We start from the raw sequence: 24,143 nt of genomic DNA on the forward strand, positions 1-24,143 counted from the left end.
AGAGAGAGGGGGGGGGGGTTGTTGGTGGATTTCCCTCATGGCTCCATTTCTAACACAAATGGTGTCCCATGGAAGCAACAGGTGCAGGCTTTAAAGGTGACTTATAGACCGGAGCAGCTATTCCTGCAGTGTTATCTATACAAACAACCAAACCACAAATCGGACGAAAAATAAAAGTTACTGCAAATCCACGTTGCTGTTCCATCCCTTATATAGGCCTAAGTGAGTGATTTAATGATAAACATGCATGTTTAGCCGTCCCGGTACAGTGTCGCGCACAAACGCTTTCTTTCTATTGCTGTTTGACAAACTGTTTCTTCAAAGCAACACTTTGCTGCAGCTGCGTCCGACTTTTCCTTACTAAGGATATTCCATTCAACCCCTGACAATGAGGCACTTATGACTCAATAGGGGGTTACCAATGATTTATTTTTTATGGCCATGGAAGAAAAATGTAAGATGTAAGAAAATGAGTTTTCCTTGAGACCTGAATCAAAGTTTCAATACTTAATGACCTTTCCGGGAACGAAGTGCCATTTGTAAAGAGGCTTTCTAATCTTGGACAATTTGTTTCTAACCTCCAGGAGAATAATCTCACCCACACAAAGAAAAAGGAGAAAGTAGCTTGTTTGAGAGTGAGGTTGTTTTGCTGATTTGTTTGTTGAGAGTGTGATCTTTTCGCAGTGCAGGGCACCGTGAAACTCTTTGGGGGCTCATTTGAAGCCATGCACAGACCCGCAGACAGTGAACGTCTGCGGGTTTTCGAGGAGCGCTGCGCTGAAATGTGTTGATGAGGGTTGCGTTGCTTGCTGCTCTTGCCTCTTGCACCTCGGCATCAGTTCAGCCTTCAGGGTGAAAGAGCGATCCTCCTGCTGCTGAAAAAAAAAAAATGTTTGGCCGCCTGCCAAGCCGTGAAACAAGTGCGCCTCCCTTCCCTGCTGTTTAGCGTATTCATAGTTAGGGGTTTGGGCTCGGCTGTTTTTAAAAAGGCAAGGCAGCTCTCAAGTTGATCAGTCTGCTCAGGAAACTTGTGGTGGAGAAAGTACTGGAGTCCAAACTGAAGGGGAGAGAAGTTGAGATTTTGTGCAAAGAATTGCTTTGCCCCTGCAGAGGACACTATCTCGGGACACATTGCACATATATTTTAAATTGTTAATTTGAACTCTGTGCGGTGCACGGCGCAAAGCGTGTAATTCATGTTTTTTAAATAGATAGCAACACTCTTGGATAAAGACTCTTGGCTTTAGCTTTAAAAATCGGATTATCTGACTGAGGCATTGTGCTCATTAGACCAGTCTACTTTTCCCCCCCTCCTCTCCGCATTTGAGGTTTATGCTATAACTGAAGAGAACACCAACAATGTTTCTGAGTTTTTGCCTCTTGGTGACATTTATCTTGGGGCTGTCCGGGTGCTTGGGCTCATATGTGCCGTGTGAGCCTTGTGATGAGAAGGCGCTTTCCATGTGCCCTCCGGTCCCGGTCGGCTGCCAGCTGGTCAAGGAGCCGGGCTGCGGCTGCTGCCTAACATGCGCCCTGTCTGAGGGACAGGCGTGCGGCGTTTACACCGGGACATGCACCCAGGGCCTCCGCTGCCTGCCGAGGAGCGGGGAGGAGAAACCCCTGCACGCCCTTCTCCACGGCAGGGGAGTGTGCACCAACGAGAAAGGATACAAACCTGCCCACCCGCCCATAGGTAAGACGCGCACCGGCCGGCTGTCTAAATGCATGTTTGGGACCTAATCTGAAAATGTCAATGTGCAGAAATAAACGTGTGCATCAATGCTAAAAGGACAACAGGCTTTCCACTCTCCTCTGTGGATGAGTGTGTGATGATGCCTTGTCCCATGTGGGGATCCGCTTTGTGCTGCAATGTCTAGCTGGAATAAATGAAAGCCCAACAGAGTGTGTTCCGTGATAAATTCAATCGTTTTAGTAACCTACATTAAATGACATTATTGATGATGTCCCTCTTGCCTCCTCATCCAGGGAGCCCAGGTGGTTCCCATCCCCAGTGTTGTAGCACATGAGTACCGGTACCATTGCTCTCTGACAGAGCGTTTGTTTGACAGATGGTTTGAGGTGCCAACTGATTAGCTGTTATCCACTGCCTTGATTAAACTGGCTGCAGGAGCTTATTCCTCTTCTCTTTCCTCCCACGCACCTTGGTGTTCACAGGCTCCGCGTCCAGCTGTAGTGACACTGTTGTGTTATTGTGCCGCTCATTGTGAATCTTCATGGTAATAAATAGCCTACACAAGGTGAACCAACACTTCAGTCTGTGTGCCCGGTGCCGGTTAATCTGACGCGGGCGGCTCAGCGCTCCGCTGCGGTAAACGCACACGGTGTGTCCCGGCTGGTTTGAGCTTCCAGTGCGGGAAAGTTGAGCTGTCAAAGTGCGGTCCAGTCCCCATTTCTTTGTAATATTTACATTTGAAGGCAGCGCGATCACGCTAATTTCTCCAAGGAGTGTTTCACCGTCTCTTCTGAAGTCTTGACGCAAGGAAATTCTCAACCGAGTGAAAAACGTTATGAAAAGCGGTCTGTGCTCTACATGACAGTAGTGTAGGCTATTTATGCAAGGCTCAGTAAGAGGGGAAATGTGGGAACCCCTAAAGTGGAGCTTGTTCTGCAAATTGCCCCCTTTAATAACCACAACTGTAACAAGTGTCTGTCAAAACCCTCTCTTTCCCATCCTTACGCCAGAGCGCATTAGACTTTTATGTCTTTTATTTCTCCCCGTTTTACGCCTTTCCAATATCATTCACACCTGATACGTGGAATCCATCCAGGCATGAGGGAAAAGCACAGTGTATAGATTATATGGGGAGGCATGAGGCGCCACTCCATCAGCGGAAGATAGATTTAGGTCTGCAGGCTACCCCTGGCGTTGTGTTTATAGTCGGATTACCACTAAATCTGTGTGCGTGAGAGAGAGAGACACAGAGAGAAAGAGAGTTGAGCCAATAGCCTTGAATGATTTAAGACATTTCATGGTTTAGCAGAGAGGTTCACTGTCACTCAGAATTTTAGCAGCTTGTCAACAACTAGATAAGTAGGTGGTAACCACAAAGGTTTTGGCTACATGCCTCATTCTGTATAATAGGCGACCACTGGGCTGATTTTGGCTGTTGACAGAGTCATTGGGCTGTTTGCTCCAGTGAGCAGAACCTCACCTCTCTTCTTAATGACATTAGAGCAGAATGTGGTTTGTCCATTAATGCCATTTTTGTAAAAATACCAGCAAACCTTATGTTTTGTAAAGCACTGAACTGAGACACAGTAAAGGCAAGCCATCAGTTCTGTGTGTGTGTGTGTGTGTGTGTGTGTGTGTGTGTGCGCACGCATGCCTGTGTGTTTGCTCTCATGTATACACGGGCGGGGCTGTGTGGGTGTCTGGGTGTGCATTGTGTGTGATTGTTGTGAGTGATGACACCTCAGGCGGTTTGGTCTCACTCTGGCTTTGCACACACACAGAACCTGCCTCCTTTGTTGGCCCACAGAGGTAATCAGAGCATCTTTTCCTGCCTCTGGCAATGCATTCATTGCATGGGCGCTCAGTCACAATGCAGTGATTCAGCAGAATGCCTCTGGCTCTCTCTTTCCTCTGAAGGGCCTTCTGTCAAACAGCTCAGCCGATTGGTGCTGGTGAGGTGAGCTCCTGGTTTCCTGTGGTGTGGGGTTGCAGCTGTCTGTGTGCTGTACCAGCTGAGCAAAGCAAACACAGGGAGGAGCTCAAGTGTCCGCGGCACTCAGGAGGACATGGGAGCTGCAGCCTACTAAATATTGACCGGGGCAGCCAAACAATGGCAAAGAGGAATATTTGCCATCCTCCAGCCCCCCTCCCTGTACTCTTGATGTAAGAAAAAGATTCCTGGCCATCTTTCTGCGTCTGGGTTCTCGTCCCAGCGGTGCATTAATTCACATTTCGCTCTTGCACTGTGATCCCAGGGGTTGCTTGGATTGTAAGGCACAGGAGGAGGTATGTGCTTTGGGGGCACTCAGACTTTGTTAGCCCCCCTATGAGTGAATCAGACTCTGGAAAGCTTGCCAACAGATATGACTTCATGGCAGCAGGCCCCTTGTCCTTCAAGCTTCTGAAAGGCCCTATGTTTTAACAGATTGCTCTTTGCCAAGAAACAAAAGATGATTAGGGAGTGGTTCCAAATCCAGAATACTCCACACACACACACACACACACACACACACTAAGCTAAGCTAAGCTAAGCTAGAAATACTATGCCCCTCGTTCGCATAGCAACAAGAAACCTGGTGCCTTTACTGACAACTTTAATACTTTTCATTTGTCTTGGCTCTTTGTATGTGCAGTTTTAACCTGTTGCCAGACAGTTTTGGAGTTATTTCAGCCACAGCGACATTTGGAATAGTTAATGATTTTTCACGAGTCTTTGTCCCTGATATTTACAATCATGAGTAATGAAGCGACCGCAGACTTCTGATGCTTAATGTTTGCCAGAGAACGTCACATATGTCCGGTCACACTGTGGCCTTCTCATTTCTAAGCACCATACAGAATCACTTGTCATCACATACTTTTAGAAAGCTATTCAGCTTTGAGAATCAGCATCTGCTTTTCCCATGTCCGCTGACACAACTGGTTATTGGGTCAAAGCTGGGAAACTAAAGCAAGTGGTAAAGCGCTGATTCTCTCTGACAGTGCACTTGGACTAATGACAACCAGCCACCATACTCTGCCTGCTGTGGACGTTGCATGCTCATACAGACACGCCACGTTAGATATATCTCTGGTCACGTATGGTCCCAGCTGCCCCACAGCTTCACGATGGGCTCATGCAAAAGAAAAGACTGTATGTGGATTTCCATCCATCTCACCTTGAACATCTGAGACAGTGCAGTGAAAGCCTAGCATGCTGCAACTGATCTGTTGCAGGTGTTTGGGAGAATTATTTGAAAGGTCATTTTGTCAAGATGTCAGATGAGGACTTCAAGGAAAAAGCACACAATTCATGGAAAATAAGATCCCAAAGAAATGAAGAGAACCCGGTTTCTTAGATATGACATTGATACTGTTGATGTAGGTTTTGAAGGCACATAGCATTTGATGTACAGTATGATCATAGGGACAGTCGACAGCACTGGGTCTGAACCTCTTTGGCACACTTGCCTGATTTCTCCCTATAAAACTTTACAGTGGTATTTGTACAGCTTATTGGTCACTGACACCTAGCCTGTTGGTGGCAACAGCTGCGAAAGAAATCAGCTCTCATTGTAGTGGTTGTACTCTAGGAGCATGTGATTCAGGGGATGGCTGCATGCTGGGCTTCAAAATGATGTCACATGCGTTTACTCCTGACCTGTGCACTCACCTCCAACACCTGGTTACATGCTAGCATGGTGCGAGAAGGGACCAAATTCATCTCAAAACAGAGGGGTTTTTTCAAATTCCCAACCGAAAGCAGGACAAAAACTAGGCCTCTTAAGTTTCTCTGGATCTGGAAAACAATAGAAGCTCCAGTGACTTCTCTGAAATGCTTGTGTTGCTCAGAATGTGAGACAGGTAAACCTTATATGGGTCCCTGTCCTGGTAGGTAAGTTCATCGTTGGCATTGAAATGTGCTTTCTCTTAATTACTTAATAATTATTGAAATTGTGTTTGATTGTTGATTCTTACCTTCAACCACTTAGAAGTGTAAGAAAAAAACATTTCAAAAGAAGATGTTTCTTCCAGTGGTGTACCTATCATGTTACATAACAGGCGGTTCGCTCGTTCTTGGGTGTGCAAAGAAAAGTTTTAAGCCCGAATGAATGTGGAAGTTCGTTCTTCGCCCACTGGGATGTTTCTTTAAATGGTGCTCGGAGATCGTCTTTGTGCAGTACATCCAGGAGCGCTCGACTCTCGCCAAAATAGCTGCTTCTGCCACTGGGGACTTAGAACATCGTCACACCCAGCAATTGTGTTGTGGTGATGGTGACCCAAAAAAGAGGTTGCGTCCGTCCATGTGGCTTGTTGAAAACCCAAACTCAGATGTAGGATGAGACCTCAGACCAAAATTAGGAATGTACAGTAGAAGAGCCATGCGCCTTACTCTGGTAATGTACTTTTTACATGGACATTGCAACATGGACTGAGCATTTATTTGCGCTGCAGAAGCTGTAAACAGGTCAGAAAGTTTGCTTACCTTCTGCAGCATTTCCCTCTTGGAAAGATTTTGTATCCTCTCATAAGTCCTGTTTTGCAATTTATGATCCTTGAATTGTTCTTGTTGCTATTTATACCATGCATTCAGAAAAGCAGGAAACTTTTTGATTGCAGTGAACATACTCTGTGTGCACAATACCATGGGAAGCGTTATTTCCTGCATTTTCAGAAGCAGTTTGAGATCATGCACGGGGTCCAACTACAGAAATTCCATCAAATCAACAGGACATATGGGTCAAAACATAATTCCCTTACACTCGGTGGTCAAAGAAACTGGTTTGGAATGGAGCCTTTTCAGTCTCAGTCATCTCATATAATCAGGCTTTGAGTGCAGAGGGTGTATCTTATTGGCTTTTCCGAGACAAAACCACTATCGCTATGAAAATGCAACTGGCCATCCATGCCATAATTGTTTACTCCTCTGATACTAAACATGCCACACGTTTGAAAAGCCTCTGTGACCCAGATATCTTTTGTCGTCCGGACCTAACTTTTGTGCAACCTCAGTGACCTGCACAACTCCACTGGTTTGTTCACACCTCCCTTTCTGCTCTAGAAACTACAGGGTTATCAGGCCATGGCCTTGCTTTCAAATTTTAAGTAGCGGAGGCAGTCTGAGGCTGAAGGATGGTTTACTAACGTCGTGCTTTATATGACACAGGCCCTCAGGCTAATGTATCCCTACATTATCTTGTCCTACCCCCTGTTGAGATTAAACAGCACTTCTATTCACCACTCTCTTACATCTTGTATAGATGTAATTTCAGATGCAGCGCAGCGAGTGACTTAATCAAAGGCGGGACATAACAAACGTGGTGTAATGCTGGGAAATCAAAGAAAGGTGGGAGAATGTATTGTCCCGGCTTTTTTGCTATCTAAATGGTATTATTGTAGTCTTAAAGACACAGTGGAGAGCACAATCCAAAGAAGGGGTAGCTTATCTTTCATGCTTGGGCTGTTGCCCGTAAGAAACTTGGGATATTCATGAAGCATAATTGTGTGCAGATGTTAATTTTTAAACAGAGAAGTATCAGGTGCACCTCCTTTGGCCAGTCTGAGCCTCTCATCCTAATGAAATCTTCAGCTCGAGCACAGAGAGAGAGAGAGAGAGAGACAGAGATGGCAGCACAGCTTTGGGCTCTGCTGAATGGAAGAGCTGCATATGACTTGGCTCACTTGGCTCCCGTCCAGCGTCTTGGCTGAGTTTCAGGAGTTAAACACAGACCCTCTAAGCCTCCTTTACAAGCTGGGTACCCTGAGCATGGAAAAACTGAGTTTTTGTGGCTGCGCCGAAGAGCCCACTTCAGAAAAGATGAATTTGGTGATTTTGTGAGTGGAGGAGAAAAGAAGTCAGACTCCATTGTCTTTACAAAAGCTACATGTTTTTGTAAAATGCAGACAAAAAGCCTTTTCAATCCCATGTGTTTAACACCATCCTCTAAAGAGACAATTTTTAAAGTGACTGACTTGTAAGGTAAATATAATAGATGTGCCATGGCTCAGACCTTCCTTAGTCCGGTCATTTATATGCTCAAATGAGATTACACATGAAACAAGAATGCACATTTAAAAAAGTACAGACCTTATTTTCAACAGCATATTTCATAGCCAAATATGTGGCATTTTAATCAAGCGCCCTGAGAAATTATTGGCCTGTACAGCAGAAATAACGAGTTTTTCCACAAGGTCACATACATGGTGTACATAGGAATGCTTGTTTGACGTATTTATTTATAGCAAGTAATAGCCTGGTAGTCTGAGCGGGGAGACACAAGGACATATCTAAACACAAACCAAGGCCTGCCAAGTCATGAGTTGTGAGATTAATTTCAAAGAGACGGCAGTGCAGCACAGAAGCCAAAGACCCAATTCTGGTAATCACCCTGGCCCCCCTCTCTCTTCCCCTCCCAGAGACTCCAGACGCTCATGCTGTGTCAGCCTCTTTGAACATCAGTTTCTCAGAGCTCGTGTCCTTGTTACGTCTCACTGCCTTTCTCTACGGTGGCTGTGTACTAACAGGCCAGTCAAAGAAGTTATGGCAACTTGTTTGCAACTGATTCCCTCACGCCCTGATACAAGTAGGGAAGTTGATTTGTCGTTCAGCAGCGTTTGGCCAATAGTCGGCAGCCAACATTCCTCTCTGGTTCAGTGCGTCTGGCCCTGTGCACCACGGCGGGTTTCCTTGTCAGATAAATATAACCAGGGTCATCCACTGGCACCATCGCCTCAGCCAGTTGGGGCCTGGCAAAGTCCCCACAATAACTCTGTACTTATGGTACAGCTAAGCCAGGAGGGGATGGGGGGGCTAAGGGCTTCTTTCTGTGGCCTCAAAGAACCTCTGGCTGGGGGTCCGGGCTTAAGAGGCTGAGCCCCAAAGATAGGAGACGGGTAGGGGGGGGTCTAGGTTAAGGATAAAAGACCTCAACCTGTGAACGTTCCATCAAGAGAGACATTCAGATTCCTGAGACTCTAGTGCCCCCTGGGGGAGCTGAAATTACGTCGAAGAAGTGCATAAAATGTAACAGTAATATACAAGCATTTATATGAGTCCACAGAGCAACTGGATTTTCCTCAGCTTGACATTTGAATCAGTTTAATGTTGGATACATTGCTGTAAAGTTACGACACCCTGAGGCCTTAGTCCCTGTCCAGATAGCGTGTTAGCAAATTTTCCAGGCACAGTGTAGGCAGCCACGCAACATGTGATGTTGTTTTCCCAAGTTGTAGAGGTCTGTATGCTCACAAATATGTGCTGCCTGGTGTCTGTGTATTTCTGCGTGACTTTTCAAATAACTTTAAGACCACCATGTCTCAGTGAAATATTAAGGACATTAAAAGACTCGGAGTGGTCGTGTGTTGACAATTGTCTCTTGTTTGCATACATGCAGCTCAGCTTCAACTTGTCTTCAATGAATGGATGTTTTGATTTTCTTTAACTGTTGTCGGTAGAGAATAAGGGGTTTGAGAGGTGGAGTTGGGTGAGAAAGGATGAGTTTAAACTCCTTTGTTTTGTGTAGGAGTTCATCAGCTGTTGATCTGAGCTCCGGCCTCCCCTCCTCTATAAACAAATGGGAAACAACAGTTGTTGGCACAAACCCCGGGAAAAGCACCTGGTTTTGTACTTATGTGGGACTAACAAGCTGCATAACTTCACATTTATTATTTATGCAGACTGCAAATGCAAATGTAATAATTAGTATTATATTATAGGTTCTAATACTGAAGACTGAAATGTTACCTTTGTTCCTTTACCAGGACATTTTTCATTCCTGCATTTTATGTTCCAGTTCAAATCAATTTTTAAGACTACTTTTATCGTTGAATAATGCAGGAGATTAAATAAACATGTGAAACATTATAGTTTTTCTTTTCTTTTCTTTCAGCTCATTTTTTTTTTAGTTCAAGGCCAACTTTAATGTTTAGTTTCAGTCTCTAAGCTCTGATCAGTCTCACGTTTAGCTGCTCTGAAAAATCCACTGTACGCTACATGCCCAGCACCACACAGCAGTCAGACAAAGCTGGCAACTGGCTTTTAGCAGATAAAGAGACAGACTTTCCCCTAAGGAGCTGGTGGAGACCAAAACAGTGATAATGAGCGTGAATATTTGACTTATATTTGCCGCATGGACAGAAATGCCATGTCCGTAACAACTTTATAAGGTAAAAATGTTGTGTTTACAGCTTGTTCGAAGTTGAAGCTTTAATTCTTTTCATGCTTCTCTTAATTTGCAGCAGAGGACAGGCACAGCCAGTGCCAAAACCATTTCTCACATTATGTTTTATTCTATAATAAACAATCTGTCACACATCACCAATTAAGAAATTAACCGTACACATATGTGACATTAACTGACTATATTTTATTTGTTTTCCGGTACAGATCGTGAGTCTCGAGAACACGAGGACACCCTAACCACAGAGATTACAGAGGAGCTGCAGCCAGCAAAAGTACCACTCCTTCCCAAAGACATTGTGAACACTAAAAAAGTCCACGCGCTGCGCAAGGAGCAGAAGAGGAAGCTCGGCAAGCAGCGCTCCATGGGCTCCACCATGGACTACTCCCCTCTGCCCATTGACAAGCATGAGCCTGAATTTGTAAGTGCATTTCTGACTTTGGTGACTCCTAGTGCTAGTGTTTCTTCCTTCATCGTTACATCTCAGAAGGGTGCATTTCAGTCTCTCCCTTTGCATAACCTTTAAACGTCTTCAACCAGCTGAACACTTTCTCAACCCAGAATGACCTCTAATGACTGTGTTGCTTGATTTTAACCCCGTGCTGTGTTTCCACAAAGGGTCCATGCAGGAGAAAACTGGATGGGATCATTCAGGGAATGAAAGACACTTCTCGTGTAATGGCTCTGTCTTTGTACCTTCCCAACTGTGACAGAAAAGGATTCTTCAAACGCAAGCAGGTGAGTTTGCTTCACAAATTTCTTTTACTTTGCATTGACATTTAGTCTAATTGCTTTTACTTTTCCCCCACCATTCCCAGTACTGTACTGAAAAATTCTGTGGTGAAACCACTTTATTTTGAAATCGCAATAAATTCACTTGTAAGGGCAAAATAAATCCGGAACAATCTTTCTTTTAACTTTGGGGAACTCTGACATGTGAATTCGCCCCCTTGACCTACAACAAGCCGTGTTGACAGTGCTGACCTCTGAGGTAATGGAGAACCGGAGAGTCCAAAGTGCTATCATAGTTTATTTGTGCTGCACCAACCATTATTATGTTATAGATGTGAGACAGGAGTCGAAGATACCAGTATGTCTTTTGAATAAACTATGTGACCTATTAGTGACAGAGCTAACCAGCTTGTTAACTGACAATTAGGCCACAATTGTGACTGACCAGCACAGCCTGTAATGTTCCTGGCTAGCCAGCATATTAGGCATTAGTTTGAAAGCTGCAGCAGTTAAACCTCAGGCGTTACCCTTACAACTTTTTCTAACCCTTATAGCAGTTTTCATCAAAACTATAATCTTGCTTTGTGGCCCACAGTGCAAGCCATCTCGCGGCCGCAAACGAGGCATCTGCTGGTGTGTGGACAAGTATGGCGTTCAGCTCCCTGGCACAGACTACAGTGGAGGGGACATTCAATGTAAAGACCTGGAGAGCAGCAACAACGAGTGAAGAGGGTGGGGGGGGGACCACCCTTGACTCCCACCCCTCCCTCCACCCCTAACCACCACGTGACCCAGGGCCCACGCCTCCTCTCTGAATCACACCTGTATGCTCCGCCCTCCGTTCACTTCAAGATTTTTTTTTTTTCAAATTGAAAAAAAAAAAAAAGGAAGTAGAAAAATCCAAACGAAAGGACAGACTGAAAAAAAGACACCTTTAATTCTTTTTTCTTTGCTTTTCTGTTGTTGACCAAGCACTCATGTCCGAATGAGGGGAAAAGTCCCGGAAGATTTACTAGATCCCTTGACTATTGCTCATGGGATCCCTTGTATGAGGCGGGTCCCCTGGCTGCAGATCAATGAAAATATATGCACACAATGGATATATTTTTTATAGAAGCTAGGCGTCTCAATACACTTTGTATGATGTCAAATTTAACACAAAAAAAAATTGTGATGACGAAAAGGTATCAGGCACACTGATTGGAAACGGATCAGTTCTAGGCGGTGGAACATGACGCCACTGTGGAACTGACAATTGGCAGAGTAATTTGACTTTTTTTGTCAGTTTTCCAAAAGAAAAAAAAAAGACACAATAGATAGGGATATGCTGTAACAGTTGACTCTATCTGGGTATGTGGTTCTGTCAGAGCACTTATGAATAGGGGAACCTGCTTAGACATGTGTAACTTCACAAAATGATTTGTGCATTTGTGCATGGATGTGTGTATGTGTACAGTGCGAGTGTGCGGTATGTATCAGCCTGTGTTGGAGTGAACCTATTGCAAAAATAATGTCCTTTTTCTCTCTCTTTTGTTTGATTTTGTCACAACAAGTATTGCTAGCGCTTGAAGTGGTCTTGGGGCTGGCCTTCTCTATAAGCAATGTAAAGTATGTTTCGGGACACGGAGCGTTTGGAAACAAAAGAGTAAGCAGATCATCCAGATGAACCTATGTAAGTGGCTCTTCGACAATGTAGCTAGCCTGATATGCCAACTGTGCCTATTTAAACAGACACTGCCATGCAGGGCGACACAGAGCATAGAGAGCACTGACTCTACCGATGAAATAAAGATAAGTGTTTTCAGCTTATGTGATGGGACTCAAGTTTGACTTCAATCTGCATAAGCAAACTTGCCTGTCAGGCCGGTTGCTTCTCTGATTCAGTTGTGTGAAGTGTAGTTTTGTACGGTTTTGTTTGTGCTGTTTTCTTTGCCTTCAGTGAAGTAAAGACCGCCCACTTTTGAGCCATGTTCCTTTATCAAGTGGTTTCCCCTCAGTTACTGCTACTACAGTGTAACCATGGTGTATTACTTTTAAATATAGTTATTGAATGTTGTTTTCCTGTAGAAACATAGTATGACAACAATGTAATTGTGCTTGGAAAAAAAAAAAAGATTCTAGCCTGTAAAGAATTTGAATAGGTCCTTGTAGCCTGTCAGGAGAATGACCTAGAGTCATGTGACTACAGGGCAGTCAAAGAAGCTAACCCTCTTCTGCTTACATGCCTCGATGCAAAGGTTATCTACCTACATCTAAGGGGAGCATGATCAAAACAAAAGGATACAGATTATAACAGGGTCATTAAAGTAGAGTTGTTCTCTCTCTGTGTGCAAGTCACAGTGCCTTCCTACATGCAAATACACTTAAACAATGACGTGAAAGTGACATGGATATCATACGGGGCAATTTCCTTTCACAGACAGCCCCCCACCAAGGCTGATACTTTAAACAGCGGTCAAGAGGTCTAGGTTTAGTTCTTATTAAGAGAAGAACGATGAATGTGGTAGGTCCTGTAAATGGCGTCAGCAACACGTTGCAAATCCATTTAGAATCTCCGCCTGCACCTCGGGGCAATTCTGGACAAGAATGATGCGTGAGGCACTGCTGTGTACCCTCAGTCAGTTAAACCTCCCTCTTCTCTTTCCTTGACAACCAATAAGCTAAGATTCTTGCATTTTCATGTGAATGCCAATGTATATGATTGCCAGACAGGGGAAGCCAAAGGATGTTTGGAGGTAAATCAACCATTTCCTTTGCTGCAACAAAAGAGAAATGAAATGTGCATCCTAAATGGCTTCCGGTTGTGAATATATTATCAAAGCTCCTTGCCCCACCAAATCCCCACTCCCACTTTCGAAACAAAAGCAGCTTGCACTTATTTCAGTTACTTAATATTGACATTGACTCACAACGACGTCCTAAGATGTGGTATCATGAAGTTAGTGGAACACACACACACACACACACACACAAAAAACAGCCACAAAAGCTAAATGTTGTGTTATCTTGTGCTTACCTTTTAAAAGGTGGTGCTTTGAGGTAATATTTGTTGACAGGGGCTGTGCAGCCCATGCCTGGAACCTCCAGTACAGCAACATCTTTTAGGGAAAAATAGATTGAAAGTAACACACAGCTAGAGATGTTCTCATGGCCAATTGCACAGAGAAGAGAGTTGTGATAGAGAGGGGGGGAAAGAGACGGAGAGGAAAGAGGAAGAGCGAACGCCATGGGCAGTGGTCACAATCAGGGCCTAGCCACTATCCCCGATACGGGGTCACCAATTGCATGACATTAGACACAGTTAGCAGAACAGTAAACAGGAGTCATGGAAATCTGGGGAATGCAATACTGGAACCAGAAGCAAAGTATCAAGCTTCACCTAATGTTATACTCTTGAGTCAAAAAACAATGAAACATCTGATATCTGGTACTATTTACTGTCTGGATCAATCAAGTGTTCCAATACTTCAGTGTTCTAAGTATTTGTTTCTTTCGTTTGGTTTGCAGGTCGAGGGTCAGGCTTAAAAAAAAAAGTCTCTACTAGCGTCAGTGACTTCCTGTTCCCCACACCTGTTTGCTAGTGACTTCCTCAGGTTCCACGTCTCCTACTTGGTTTAAACTCATATTCATATTCATTCATTTCATACTTCAGTAGGACAGTAACCACAGTACAGCTTTTTTTCTGAATACATAACACTTTCTGGATGTAGTGAAACAATACAATTGGTTTTCATAATTTGGTGTTCACTGGCTTGTGAAATAAACCCATCGGTGGCAAGATGATAGTGGGAAATAAAATGGTCAGTATTTGGAACTACATAAAACAAATAAGAAAAAAAAAAGACAAAAAATCTCAAATTATTAAAGTGAATATCACTGTGTAATATTTATTCAACTTGTAATTTATGTACTCTTTTAACCTTTGTCTTTTTTGTTATGACAAAGCATTTATTTAAATAAAGTTATGTATTCATTTAAGCACTCTGGTGAGGTTTTCATTTCTATTGTTGCATTTTTAAGAGGAGTAAGAAGCCACTAAACTGGCAAACTGGAAAAGTACAGTTTGAAGTGGAATCATACTGATAGTAAGCACTGACTAATCTCCAAGGCACGAGCTGATAAACCTCTTAGACATAAGTCTGAGACACCCAGGCTAGCCCACAAGGATCTCATGAAGCATGCAGGATGTGACTTTATAAAGCCTCGCCCGAGGGCCAGTCACCTGGTTTTCAACACCATACTCAAAAAGATTGCACAGGAACAAGGAAGTCATTTAACATGAGTTTGAACTTCAAGGGGGGGGATAACATCTAGCGGGACCAGCTCACTATTCAAACAACTGGGAAGAAGGGATTTGTAGCCTGGAGGAGGCTTCATCATGTTATGGAAACCCTACCTTTATTACCATTTAAAGGCAGAATGGACTCCCCGGAGACACGCCCATTCACAAAGCCATACACATGCAGCTCAACAGCAGTGCACAGACACAAGGTGTGCAGAGGATATGAGATGGAGAAAAGCTACAGATGGTCTGGTACATAAAGCAAGAACGAGCTCAGTGATACCATAGTAATTCTAAGGTGCTGCAATTTTGATATTCACACTCGCACACCCACATATTTGTCACAGCGCTCTTTTGAAAAACATTATGAAACACAGTGGAATCACTTGGTTACAATAAAGTATAAATTTAATACACAAATCAAGTGCAGTGATATCAGCTCTCCATCACCAGTTTGTTTACAATTTCTACAGCATGCCAGACACTCATGAGGATAAAATATGGAAGGGATCAAAGGATCGTAGCCTGCATCTCCGCAGATCGGCGTCTGGTCATTTTAATTCCCTCATGGATGGGTCTTTTCTTTTTGGGGGCCACCAAAGTCTTTCCATGGGGACCTTAAGACATTGACCAACTCCAGATGTGGGTGACTGAAGCAGGGCTTGAAAGGGTGGAGGGCCCAGCAGTTCCTGTACAGCAAGCAGATCAAGGCTGCCGTGAAGGTTGTTGTGGTGCGTCTGTGTGTGTGTACATGTAGCAGGGAGGGCACAGACTTTGACTTCAGGGAGGAGGAAACATGTGTTGAAGATTTGATTTGTGAGGCAGTGAACATGACAATTACTATTTGCCTTCAAAGAAAATGACAACTGCACTTAGGACTTCAAAGCATTTATGCCCCTTTTATTACATAATTAGGCCAACAACGCTGGGTAGCTTCATCTAACGTCAACACACGCACCTCACTCCATCCCAAACCCAGTCAAACTGCTGTGTCGAGCACTTCGAAACTCAAGAGTTTTGCGCAAAGGTTGCATGCTCTTCCTCTCTGCATATCTTCATATGCAGTAATATGATGATCAGTGCTGTAAAATCACATGCTATAGATTTGGAGATGCTTTCACTTGCTTGTGCGTCAATTTGCCTGTGGCTCATATCATTAAATGTGACTTTTAGAAATGATGATGGGGCATAAAAAAACACAAGCGTACAAATGGCACGCAGATGTTTACACTGCGTAATTGGGATCTTGGCAAATCACTGCTTGTGCTCTTGTATAATGCTATCTCTTAAAGAGGTAATGGTGGTTCTTTTCTTCGCCGGGATGGAGATGAAAGGAGATTTGAAAGAATGTACAGCGGCTGGGAGTAAATCACACGACTTACTGGTGGAATCCTCCAATGCCGGTGGTAGACGACGGCAGACAAGTGTCTGCTAGTATTCATCCAAGCCCTTTCATCACTGATGGACTTAGACCCGGAATCCCAAATAGAGGGTTCTTAAGCTCGGATCGGATGTGACTGTGAGAACCACAACTGCATGTTAAGTAAACCAACTTTGAGATTAAGATTGAACATCCAACAAATCATAAAAGGAGCATATTAAGGCAGAATTATAATTCTCCTGCTTTGGCTGACATGCATTGCAGTCTATCAGACAAGGGCACGGTCTGTAGTCCTGCATTTCACCAGTGGTGTGGTAAAAATGCTTTATATAAGGAGGAAAAAACAAGAGATAAAAAAAAAACATGTCATGGAAGATTTGGGACATTTAAACCGGTAATCTGACATTCTAATGTTTAGAGCTTGAAGTTCTGGCCATTGGGTCTCAGATTATCAAACGACTTCCCAGTTCAACTTTGAGCTACAGTTCTCAAGTCACTTGTGGTTCTTGCACCGTCCAGCCTATTTTTAGCGATGTCACTGTGCTCAGAGATCCCAGCAATTCATTTTGTGAGAATAATGCCATGTAACCTGAGAAACGCGCTGGCCGGATCTACTGAAGATGCAGCTTTCCATTAAGTTTTTTAGCTTAGAATTGGTCTTTAGCATGCCGTGTTTCCAGGCTGAATAAACACACACACACACACACACACACATAGTGGCTTAAAGATATAAGCTTGTTCAATATTTTCTTCTATTCTTGCCCCTTTTACACAGTGCAAATATGCAAATGCATAACCCCATCTATACAGATTCAAGGCACTGTTACTCTCTTGACTATAGAAAGCCACAGTCTTCCACTACCTTTCCACATGCCACCATTACAATGCATATTTTAAGGTTTTGTTAATCAGTCTTTCTACAAAGCTGAAACATAATACCTCTGTCCTTTGTCCTTATTTGAAGGTAAATGCATCTACTGCTGTAGAATCTGCTAACATCGGAGTCCCATGACATTTTAACGTTGATAAAACAACAATTATTTTGTTAACATTCAACAAGTACAGCTTCAGTGAGTCTTACAAACAGGCACACCATCAACATATCAAGGGAAGTTGTTGAATGCTAACAAAAGAAATACTAGCCTGAAAGTAGGGCAGATCTTCGGCTCTCTCGGCCAATACACGCACATGTGCTTTTGCACATACACACAGACACAATCACGTAAGGACACACATACTCACCCCCACTCTTATTCCCACTGCTAAACTACCCTCCTCAGTCCATTGTGCCTGATCTATCAAACCCAAAACAAAAGACACTTGTTTTGATTTGTTTTCAGAAAAGGCCAGCTTAAAACTACCATTAAATGTGGTGAACAACCCGAGGACGCCCGGGATCCGTGGGTGACACCAAGCCAAGCTGTCAAACTTTTAAAGAAAACTTCCTGCCAAAAAAACCAGCATTAATAAAACGACATAAAAAGAAGTTAGAGGAAAAAAAACAGCATGTCACAAAAGCTGAACAAAGCTGTAAAGTTGTTGTTTCTGGGACTGCTCAGCTAACTGGCACACTGGAACATGTATAAGGTTACAAGGCCAGTCAGGAGTGGTCTCATATGATACTCATTTGGCCAGAACTTCAAAGAAGTATTTCTTTATACCCAAGTCATGAATCTGTTTGATCCCTAATCAATGGTTACTTTAGTTTGATGACTCTTTCAGCCATGCGTAAAATGTACCAAGGTTGTATAACATATAAAAACTTTATGTGTGTCCTAACTGCTGCCTGTATCTCGATTAGTCCGTGTAAAGTCTATCAGAAACAATATTTTCTGCATGTCCTGAACCTGATCAAGAGGATTAAGAGGCATTTTTATTAGATTGTTTCGAGTCTAGTACATCACTCACATGCCATAACCTGCATTGAAAGTGTTAGGGGTCATTGTAGTCATTTCTCCTCATCATGTGTGAAGCGATCTGTTCCATATGCAACTACACAATGAAAGATGGGGGACAAAATCCTCTTCGCTCTGTGCAAACATGCATTCCAAACATCAGGTGATGCTACTTAAAGGCTAATTTTAGTTAGCCAAATCGAGAAGGTATCTTTGATCTGCCAGTGCGTAGGATTATTGCTGCTGTTGTTTCCTCGCAACAAACCCACATGTGACTGCCAGGATATATCTCTCCGCCACAGCTCACCAAGGAAATACTGTCCGTGGAAACACAGTGGGAGTATGGTATTAAAAAGAGCTTACATTTGGAGCATATCCACTTGGTTTGGGTAACTCACACTGTTGTAGCCTCATATTAGAAGCATTTTTGCAGAAAACTATATTTTGTTCCACTTTTCTTTTTTTTTCTTTTTTTTTACAGCGTAGTCTTGCTAGGAAGGTGACTTGAGTGTGGAGAGGAGGAATGACTAGAGGGACCAATAACTCTTTTAACCCACATAGTGAGTACTACATTTTGTAGCTTGTGTTACACTTTTAAAGCTCTTGGTCCACTCAGGCTAGTATCAGTGATTTACACCAACAAAACACATACACGTCACATTTTAAAATCCCTTGGAGGGATATAGCGTATCGTCATAATGCACAACTCTAAACATCATTTACCTGGGAGTCATGAGAACGTTAACCTTCACTTTAACATAACAAGGGTCGACATGACGGAAGGTTATAAACGTGTCAGTCACATGCAAGCAAATACTTCCACAATCACAGCAGGAATAAAAATATATAACACGACTTTCTGATTATGCTGCATCTGCTGAATAATCTCCTTACTGTGTGTTTTTACAGTGGCTGCAATGGATTACAGATACACTTTTAAAATATGATAAAAACATTCCATGTCATCCATCACTCATGATAATGAGCCTGGCTGTCTAAGGCACAATAACAGTGGATTGCTCACAGCCCATGAATGGCAGAATTGTTCCAGCACAGCCTGTAAAGGTGAGACAATACTTATCAAAGTTAGACACACGGTCTTGATGGTCCCAATATCCAGTTTTGTCAGGGGGCATTCAGAATCATTTATAGCACCCGTCTGTTAAGACTTCACCCTGATCTGCAGCACAAAGATATGTGCGTGTGTGTGTGTATGTGCATTTGCGCACTTGGGTTGGTTTATTCATAGACACCTTTACCCACTTAGTATCACATTTGTCAATGTCAGCCCCACATCCTAATCCCTCTTCATTTCAACACTTCATTAGTAACCCCTGTAACACACACACGCAAAACACACACATCCACGCTCATGCACAAACATGCATGTCTACACACACAGCAGTGACAGGAATAGTGATGCCACACAGCAGTTTCCAGCGTTATTACTGTAAGTGCAATTTTTATTTCGTGACACTTATTTGGAGTTGACAAGTGTTGATAGGAAAACTGCTGACAAACAACAACAGCTCTTTGCAGCTGGGTGTGGATTCGTGGAAACACTTGGATGGTGTCAGATTTTACATTTAGAGTTAAATTGACATGATGTGTTTACTGGGAAACGTCATGAAAATGGCAATACAGAGAACAAACAACTTCAGACTCCTTCTCGCTGAATGTCAGAGCAAAATAGCTAACACAGTGGGGAGCAACGGTGAATCAACAGGGACATTTTACAAGATATAATCAGTGAAACGTATGAGTGTGATGCAACTTTGAATTACCTGCTTGTAAAGTATTTACTCATGAAAACAAGGTTACACGTGTTGGCACTAAAAAGGCTTCTAGATTGCACATAGACATCTCCAGGATTCCAAGGAGCGCCTGTAAGTCTTTCACCTCAGCTCAAGAAAACTAGAGACTTGTCTGATGTCTAAAGTATACGTCCTCGCTCCATCATTGGCAGAGCATCAAATCTGGCATGAGTTTCCCCAGACTGAGGCTAGAAGAGATCCAGTAACACTGTGTAAACGTGAGCATTCAAATGTGAACACACAGTTCCTTCCACAGTTTTTCTTTTTAAGAAATCATGAAATTACACAGAATTATGTCTTAAATACATTACAACTTATTCACATGTGAAGATAATAATGAGTGTATGAAACATTTTTATTTATTGGTTCGTGTAACAATGACATTGTAGGCCACAACTTTACTGTTTGGGTGCAGTCTCACTGCTCTCATTAACCTTGCTTCCAGCCACAGCAGGCAGCAGTTGTCAGCCGAATAGCTCTGATCAAACTGACTGTATGCTAGCCGCACCAAACAGCAGACAAAGTAAGCGACTAGCTTTTTTAACAGCTAAAAAGCCAGATATCTTTCTCAAGAGTTGATGGAGATCAAAACGAAGTTAAAACAAAAATGAATATAGGACTTACTTTTGTCAAGAGGACAAAAAAACAACTCCGAATGGATCCTAATGTTGCTGCATGTCTGCTGGAATGGGCAGTTGTTTGAGGACACATACACCATGAGGTAATTGTGTCAGCTTGTTCTGCTCCCAAAAAATCAATGAATGCAGCTTTAAATGATAGAGCTATATTCTTTATATACAGTATATTCTTATGTCCACAAATCCCACAAAGCAAGCAAAAATGAATAGATCCTACTGGCTGGTATTGTCTGTGTAACTTAAGCCTGAACGTCTTCCTGTTGATGGACTGTGTGGCATGTGTCGTAGTTACAATGAGGAAGAGCTCTGTAGTTTGAGTCAATCCGACATAAACTGTCCATAAATACTTCCTAGCACCTCAAATGCACTGCAAAAACTGAGCTCTCAAAAACAAGGGAAAAAAGCATTAAAACTGCAGAAATATTACTTAAAATAAGCAACATTATCTGCCAACAGAACAAGAATATTTCACTTGCTACTTGCTAAACAAGTGCAATTCTCTAACATAAAAGCCGCCTTGTAAGAAGAAATATCTTGTCAGACAAAAAGCAAGTATATTTTGTCTTAAATTGAGAAAATTAATCTTTTGCAGTGTGTGTAATAATCCGTATCTACAAAAAAAAAAAGAGCTATTTACTACATTTGCAAAAACTACAGTGGCCAGCTGTTTCAAGACATTACTAACTAAAAAAAACAAGCTAGAGAAGTTTTTTTGTGGGATTTGTGGACAATAGTTTTAACTTTAAACAGAGTGTCAATTATAAGAGTCAAAGCCTTCAAATATAGGGATGTCTTTACATGTTGTTAGAATAAGCCTACTGATGGAAAAATCCTTCCAGATTTTGAATCTTGAAGAAAGCCCCACCCCGTCGTCAGATGTTCTGGTCAGTGCAAGTGAGGCGTAGCTTCGGTGGGCATCGCTCTGAGCTTCTCCTGAAACTGGTTACAGTTGGGATCCCCTCTTACTTTAGGCGTCGCTGGAATCTGGACCCCGGTTAAGGGGTCAACGCACCAGCACTCACCCCGCTGGCCGTGGGTGGACATGTTGCACTGGAAAGAGGGAAGAAAAACACAAACTAGACAAGATGGAAAACACTGGAAAAAGGAGGGAGGGGTAAAGAAGCACAGCGGGAAGTAGGGGGCGCGTTAATGAAGCACAGTGGCGTGAGATGTGTGTGTGGGTGTGTGGATCTTCTGGTGGTGGTGGTGGTGGGGTTGGGGGTGGGAGGGTGAGTGAGAGCTATGGTTTGGGTGGGACAACACTCACCCAATAACAGCCCATCCTCAGGTCATACCCCCTGCTCACAACTCACAACCCATCCACAGCCACACACACACACACACACACACACACACACACACACATACACAGGCATGCCAGTAGACCAGCCCCCCCGCAGAGCCCCCCTCTACTCAGAAATGAGGTCGTAATTGAAGTGGACACAGTTTACACCGCGCACGCGGGGCAGCCACGGAGGGGACGGTGAAAATAATGAAGTGCTGGAGGGGGGGGTGAAGACTTTCCATTTTCTTCCTTGGATGAGAAAGAACAAAAAAAGTGACAGTTACAGTAATTACCCCGCGACAAGGAGGGACAACTCCAAAAGGGAGCCGAGTGTTGAGGAGGTACAGTGTTCCTCCCTGGGAACCAAGGACTCCAGTCCGAAACAATGCTGTTGTTTGTGACCAGTGATGAAAATTGGCCGAGGGGTTGAGAGCCCTGCTTTAGGAAACTGTGGCGCCTATTCAAATCTTCTTTTCTGCTCTACTATCCTCGTAAGAAAACACTGGATATGTGACCTTGTTTGTCCTCCTCTGTCTGATTTCTATGGATGAGAAGAATTCAAATTCAAGCCCCCAGTCGGAAGCACAGTTCGTTCCTCGGCTTAACAAAAGTCTTCCCATGAAGTACGCCAAACAGTTTTATTGCCTTGTAACCTTGAGCTCAGAAGCTGTTGCCTCATTCATGATGACAACATCTCCCCACACATTTGTGTGTGTGTGCGTGTGTGTGTTTGTCTAAGAGCAGCGTATTTAGGAACTGTGTGTGTGAGTTTATAAAAAAAAGGGGGGGTGCGGGTAGTTTGGTTAGTGTGGAGAGGGGTGGCAGGTGTTAGTGAGGGGGAGGTTATATTTTTTTGCCAGGGTGAATTTGCCAGGCTGATACAAGAGAGTTTTGTGTTTGCGTGTGTGTGTGCGCGTGTGTGTGGGTCAGTGTATGAAAGAGAAGAGAGGGGAAATCCAAAGGACAACTAAACAAAATGATACAGTACGTATGAGTGTGTGTGTGTGTGTGTGTGTGTGTGTGTGTGTGTGAAAGTGTTGATCAAGTTGGACCAAACTAAAATGCACTACAAGTGTAGGCACAATTAACTGCATTGATATTGGTCAACTAAACATTTTTCCATCATCAAAGGCAGCGGTCACATTAATCCAATTTACAACAGCTACCAACATAATTTGAAACACGATGACATCTGCGACCACTCGAGTCTCTCTTGTGTTAGTGTTCACCGTGAAACAGCAAGTCACCAGTGAATCCCACAGAGCAGAACACGAGACAACGCAGCACCAACTGACCCTTCGCTAAGCCTCGCCCCGAATACGCAGCCGGCCAATCACAGCGCGGTATAGGTCTCGGAATCCACTGACTCCGGCTACGGCCCGTTACGCCTGCGCCACGGTTTCGATGCGTCCATAGCCCGGCGGCAAAGTTCACTGGAAGCGTCTCAGAAGCGTTTCAGCAGCGGAGCGTGCAGCTCTCTGTGACCCCGTTTCGTTCCGTCAACTTCGACTGCATTTCCCACCAGGAGCATTTCAGAATCAGAGCATTTTGCCTGACTGATTTTGCTGACATGTTTAGATTTTGATGATCAGTGTTTTTGTGCATTTTGTGCTTAGTTAAATGATTTTCTTTTGTGTCCATTTTTACCGTGTTTATTGTTGTTTTACGATCGGGAGGAGCCACAGGGTGTTTTAATTTGAAAATTGACTGGATGGTCAAAGACAGGGGCAAAAAAAAGGTGGCATGGGGATTTATCCCTGGTCAGCCCGCTCTCCAGACAAAGCATTGGGGCCACTGGGTCTTTAGAGACCTTTATTCCTGCATTCTTGAGAATTCTTTTCAAAACTAGAAACACCTGTCTAACTCTCCTAAAGAAAAGTAACCACCACAGCTGAGCCCTTGAGTTTAATAAATAAATAAGCCATATCATTATCAATCTTACCGTCAGCGTTTTTTCCGACTGCTTTGGTTGCTATGATACATTTGTTGCAAGTAGTTCTAGCTGACTTTACTGGATGGAAAAATGTCAACACAGAGCAGAGTACTTGCTCTGTATGAAGAGAAGGCTGAAGCAGGTAGCGAGAGAGGACGGATATGTGGGTTCATGAGATTTTGTGGGCGAGGAAACATCTCTGCGAGTACCACCGTTTGGTCCAAGAGCTGAGTTTCAATGAAGCCCGGTTCCAGGATAGTAACCGTTGCTACGGTGTGGTATTTGTCCCACCCCTCCTCTACTGTGATTGGACAGCTGAGTAAAAAGTGAC

At 43.5% G+C, this 24,143-nt stretch overlaps 2 protein-coding genes across 2 annotated transcripts in view; one reads left to right on the forward strand and one right to left on the reverse strand.

Annotated features, from left to right (window-relative positions):
- The first annotated feature begins 1,026 nt into the window (after nt 1-1,026).
- Nucleotides 1,027-14,562, forward strand: igfbp5b (insulin-like growth factor binding protein 5b). The gene is made up of 4 exons (XM_046054776.1): nt 1,027-1,693; nt 10,059-10,273; nt 10,471-10,590; nt 11,180-14,562. The coding sequence occupies exons 1-4, from the start codon at nt 1,360-1,362 to the stop codon at nt 11,309-11,311; spliced, it is 801 nt and encodes a 266-aa protein (XP_045910732.1). The 5' UTR covers nt 1,027-1,359; the 3' UTR covers nt 11,312-14,562.
- A 6,715-nt stretch (nt 14,563-21,277) lies between these two features.
- LOC123974041 (insulin-like growth factor-binding protein 2) overlaps nt 21,278-24,143 on the reverse strand; it is a 21,706-nt gene continuing 18,840 nt past the window's right edge. Inside the window, exon 7 of the mRNA XM_046054459.1 lies at nt 21,278-21,644. Coding sequence (XP_045910415.1) covers nt 21,480-21,644 — 165 coding nt within the window. The 3' untranslated portion in view covers nt 21,278-21,479. The remainder of the gene's footprint in view (nt 21,645-24,143) is intronic.

The sequence above is a fragment of the Micropterus dolomieu genome, linkage group LG07 (genome assembly GCF_021292245.1).
Source record: "Micropterus dolomieu isolate WLL.071019.BEF.003 ecotype Adirondacks linkage group LG07, ASM2129224v1, whole genome shotgun sequence".
NCBI lineage: Eukaryota > Metazoa > Chordata > Actinopteri > Centrarchiformes > Centrarchidae > Micropterus > Micropterus dolomieu.